Below are 5,462 nucleotides of genomic sequence, written 5' to 3' on the forward strand. Positions count from 1 at the left end.
TTAATTTCAGTTAACCAATATTATTAGTAATTAAACTAAATGAATATATTCTAATTGTAACTTGGAATGTTTAATGATTTATCTTGGGGGACCTTATACGTTGCTCTTATAAAATTTATTTTGTCCTATGATTATCTTATGGGTTTCTCTATAATGTACAGTATTTTTAGGATTTATTTCATTCCCAAAATTATATAAAAATATATATTAATTATTTTCCACAACTAATAATATTGATAACTTATTATATATATTATTTCATGTCAATAAATTAATATATTTTTATAGTACCTTTTTTAATACTAGTCTACTGAGTTATATAATATATTGTGTTTATTTTGAATTATATTTTTTTGTGACTGTTCATATAATTTCATTAATTCGTAATGTTTTTTATTTTTTGTATACCACTTATTTCTTAACTTTCTTCTCCTTCGCAGAAAGTATGATCCAAAAGCAGTATACTGAGAATTAAAAAAAATTATGATATTTCTATGATGAAAGCATTAATTATCTATTATATATTATATATTTATTATAAAATATATTATAAGTATTTACTGAGTAAGAATTTAATTAATTAAACTTATTCTTAACATTATACAAGATGAACATAATTATAAATATTGCAAAAAATAAAACCCCTGTGCTAGTCCACGTCACTGAAGATGCAGTATCTCCTGATAACGCTTCTGCTTTGGTCGTGTTTATTGGTGGTATCATCAAGGAACAATTCAATAAATCATTTCCACATGCGTAAGGATTTCTTTGCTTGTATTCATCGAATTCACGTTTATGTTTATCCAGTTCTTCAAAAATAGTATTGTTATTAATATTTTTATTTTTTTCTAAAATTTTGTCATACTTGATTACAAATAATCTAACGTAATCTTGCATAGTAGTTTTCTGATTTTTAAAATTTTTAAAATCATCATATAATTTATCAAACATTTCAAATATATCAAATACATCGTCATTCATTTTTGATACATATTCTTTACATACATCAGGTATTCGTACGCCTGATATGCTGTATGCATCTATGAGTTTTTTGTGAAGATCATCAAACGATACAACAATAGGACTTTTGTTCTTTGCTTCACGTTTCAGCTCGTAGATATAAAAATTACAATATGGTTTTCTTTTATCTTCTTTCATATTTTTTAATTCATGTAGATAAAGACCAAGTTTTTGGCAAGTTGAATAAAAACTATTATACGTCAAAGCATTAGGAGTATAAGTATTACTAAAACTATTGCAAACCAGGCCTATTTTTTTTATTACATTTTGATTAATTCCTTGGTGAAGAATATTATTATACAGGCTCTTACATGTGGGAAAAATATCCTTAAAAGTTAACTAAAATTGAAATTTGTAGTGCATAAAAATGATTTACATTTACAAGAAATATATTTTTCTTTGATTTTTATAAATAGGACAATTTTAATATATAATAATATGTATTATATTTTTAATAACATGTAGAAACATACTAGAGTTTTAGATACTTGAGTATTACCCATTATATATTCTAATTAATACGGGAAAAAAAAATATTTATTAATATATTTTATAATGTCTAAAAGTAATGCAGTAAATATTATTTATATTACATTTATTAATATTATTAATTTATAAATATAATAAATGTTTTAATTTTTCATTGTTATATTTTAAAATATTAAAGTATAAATTGTACATATTACATAAAAGTTTAAGTGTTTATATATAAGATTGAATAATAGAATTTTAGAGTTCCTGTTTTACATTTTATGATTTTTGTTATTTATCTTAGTAATATGGGTCAAGATTTATATACCTATGTATAATGTTATGAAATGTTTATTTAAGATTATAATATCCTACATACTGCACTCTTATATTTATTATTTTGGGATTTACATAAAGAGTAAATGCATTATATAATTTTTCATATTATTATATATAATATTAATAAACATTTCATAATATATATTATTTGATTTTATATATAATTTGTGTAAATGCTTTTTCCATAAAGATTATTGATTATAATATAATTATATTTTTAATTTTTGCATAATATGACTCTAGGAATGATATTTATACACATAGAATTAATTATTATTATATTTTATTAAATGATTTGTCCCAGATTTTTTCCCACATTTCAGATTCATAATACCACTATATTTTGAGTTTTTAATTGAACTCATTTCAGTGTTTACTATTTTATTGGAAGAATATATTTTCATAAATCTCTAAATGATATACGTTTGCACTATTATTTCTCAAATAATTACCGGGGAAATATAATATGAGCTATTTACATTTCCACAATAACGAATATGTATTTATGCAAAAAAGTATGAATGTATGTATATGTATCTGTTTATATAATTCTATAATACCGTTTAATATGAATTATTAAATATATTCAAATAATTTTTCTAAACGAATAACATCACTACTTATGGTTATATATATATACCATTTATTATTTATATATGTATTAATGCACTTAATTCACAAAGATATCATTGATATACTTTGTAAAGACATACTAATTTATGGATGAAATATTACTTGAATGTCATTTATATTTCATTTATTATTTATAGTGATATAAAAAATATATATAATAATTTAATGTTACAAAAATATGGATAATATACGTTAGGTATGTAATTATTTTGATTTATAATATTCTTAGTTTTAAACCATAAATTAACAGTGAAACAGAATTTATATGTACAAGGATATAAACTTTATATATAATATTTAAACCTCAAGAGAATTGAAAATATTTTTTATTTTTTAAAATTTAAAATAGTGTTATATTACATATATTTGATAAAATAATTGTTTTGTTACATATATTTATTTCTGTATATGCATATACATTGAGAATATTTTGAATATATTAATTACGTGTTGTTAACAGAAAAATTTTTAATTCATTAATATATCATCCAAATATTTTCATAAATATTATTCTATTAAAATTGATATGTTTTTTGAAGGATTAATTTTAACGTATATTTTTTTATAAAGGAAAAATGTATATTTTAATTGAATACATATATTTTTTTTTATCTTTTTTATAAATAAAAGCTTTGTGCCTAATATTTTATTTTTTATATAATAAAATTTAAAAACTTATAAATATAATATATTTAATTTTTAGGAACAATGAGACTTCAAAGTTTATAATGAGATTCTATGATTTTATTGAATATATATATATTCTTAGACATGTATTTTTTGAAAAACATTATATATAAAAGGGACTATATATAAATGCATTAATATATAGTTTGTTCTAATGTGTCTATAATAAAATATATATTAAAACTTTGCTTACATGATTATGAGAATTAACAACATAATAGATAAAATAATTCTTTTTATTATAGGTACATAATTTTCTATTGTAAAAATGTAATAGGAAATTTTTTTAAAGTTTACCTTGTTTCATGAAAAAATTTATTTCACACAATAAATGTACCAGATGATCAAGCACAATACATAATGTTCATAATAAGTTTAAAAGAGTTATAATTAATATTCCTTTATATTTTATTTTTTATTCCTTATATACATTCATTAGTATAATAATACCTTTATTTATTTGGAATTGTGAACATATATTATTCATGCTCCACTAAAAAGCGAGTTCATATTTGATAAAATATAACCACATTCAGATAAGATATTATTAAGAACCTTTAAATAATTACATTCTATGTAAATTACAGGTATATTTATTCTTTATTCAACGATATACATTTTTATATTAATAAATGTTGTCAATTATTATATTATTAAAAAAAAAGACAAAACAAATAAAATAAAATTTGTGTTTATATTTGTCTAGAGCTATTTTTAATTAGCTTTAATAGGGATAATATAATATTTTAGGTCACTGAATATAAAAGCCAACATTTCCTTGATTCATCGAATAGGCAAGCCAAGAATCTGAAGGCGAATCATTAAATATATATTTTTACACAGGATTGACTCTATTTTTTAGGTTATTATATTTTCGTATTTTAAGATATTTTCATGAAGATAATTTATTCCTTACAATAACATTTATAATATATATTTTTATGTTAATTAAACAATTTTAGAGGTTTATATTATTTTTCACATTTTTATGTGCGCAATGTTAATAGCTGTTTAATGTATCCATATATATGCGCTTACAAAGACTTATATAAAAACAATTTATATATTTTTCAATACGTGTGCATAAATATGTATTGAAATGATTTAGGGTTCAGGGATTAATTATTATGCTTTTCGTTTTGGAAAAGAGTATGTATTTATTTATAAAATCATATTCTGTATATATATACTTATTCAGTGTAATTTTTCGCAATTGATTTTTTTAATATTGTGTTCATGTTAGATTCTCACATATGTGAACACAGAGTAACTATTATATTATGACATAATTATCCATTAAATATAACATATATAATATACACATATATATTACAATTATTATTACGTCCTTATGGAATTATAATTTTTTGTATCGTCTTTATATGAAAAATGTATTTCATTTGTGCATATATTAACTCATTAGACTTTATGTAAAATGGATTCTGATAACCTTCTTATTTAATATGATTTTTAAAATATTTTACTATTTGTATATGTTTAAGTATATATTCTCCTATTCAGAATCACAATTTTCGTCTAAATAAACATCTAAGTACTCTTCCTTATCGCTTTCTCTAAATGTATCACCACCTCAAATGCTTCAATTGCAAAATAACCACCTAGATTTTCCTCATCATTTTACTTAAATGCCTTTAAAGAGATACCATAATAAATAGATAAAAAAAAAATAACTCTTATTTCATAAAAAATCCTTGTATTTTTTTCTCCTGCTTTAGAATGGTATTTTTTTTTCAGTATTATTGTTACCATGGTAGAAGTCACTTTCATTCGCGTACATTTGTTTCTGTGATAATTTTTGAATCTGTTCTGCATATAATTTCTTTTTTTCTTCTTCTATATCACCTAGCGATTTCATTTGACCATACGATGAACTACAAATAGCAGGTTCACTTAATATATAATATACTTATTTTTCCTAATTTATTAATTTCATGTACAGAATAATTTATTAAATTTGATATTTTGCCTAATTAATCTTTTAAGATATTAATTATATTATCAGAACCATCCATGAAATATTTAGCAGAGTTATAATTATTAATGTATTACTTCGATAATGATACAAATAATATATACATCTCCTTTTTTCTGTTTTAATTCTATCTAGGTCGTTAATAAATTACGATAACTTAGCTTTTCCTTTTGTATGCTTATTTGTTACATCAATTATTACTTATTTTATTTTTTTGGACGTCTTCAGAATTTTTGGTGCTTTCAATTCATTTTTGCATACTTTTGTTTTTTTCATACATTAATAAGTTTAATTCGGAATTTTTATCGATCTCATTAAC

General features: G+C 20.7%; 1 protein-coding gene across 1 annotated transcript; it reads right to left on the reverse strand.

The window, feature by feature from the left end:
• Positions 1–302: 302 nt before the first annotated feature.
• Positions 303–1,523, reverse strand: PGO_003275 (variable surface protein; the record flags this gene model as incomplete). The annotated part of the gene is made up of 3 exons (XM_028691283.1): positions 303–464; positions 598–1,359; positions 1,494–1,523. The coding sequence occupies 3 exons, from the start codon at positions 1,521–1,523 to the stop codon at positions 303–305; spliced, it is 954 nt and encodes a 317-aa protein (XP_028547084.1).
• Between the last annotated feature and the right edge of the window lie 3,939 nt (positions 1,524–5,462).

This window comes from Plasmodium gonderi (genome assembly GCF_002157705.1).
Source record: "Plasmodium gonderi DNA, contig: Pgo-contig_396, whole genome shotgun sequence".
NCBI classification, from domain to species: domain Eukaryota; phylum Apicomplexa; class Aconoidasida; order Haemosporida; family Plasmodiidae; genus Plasmodium; species Plasmodium gonderi.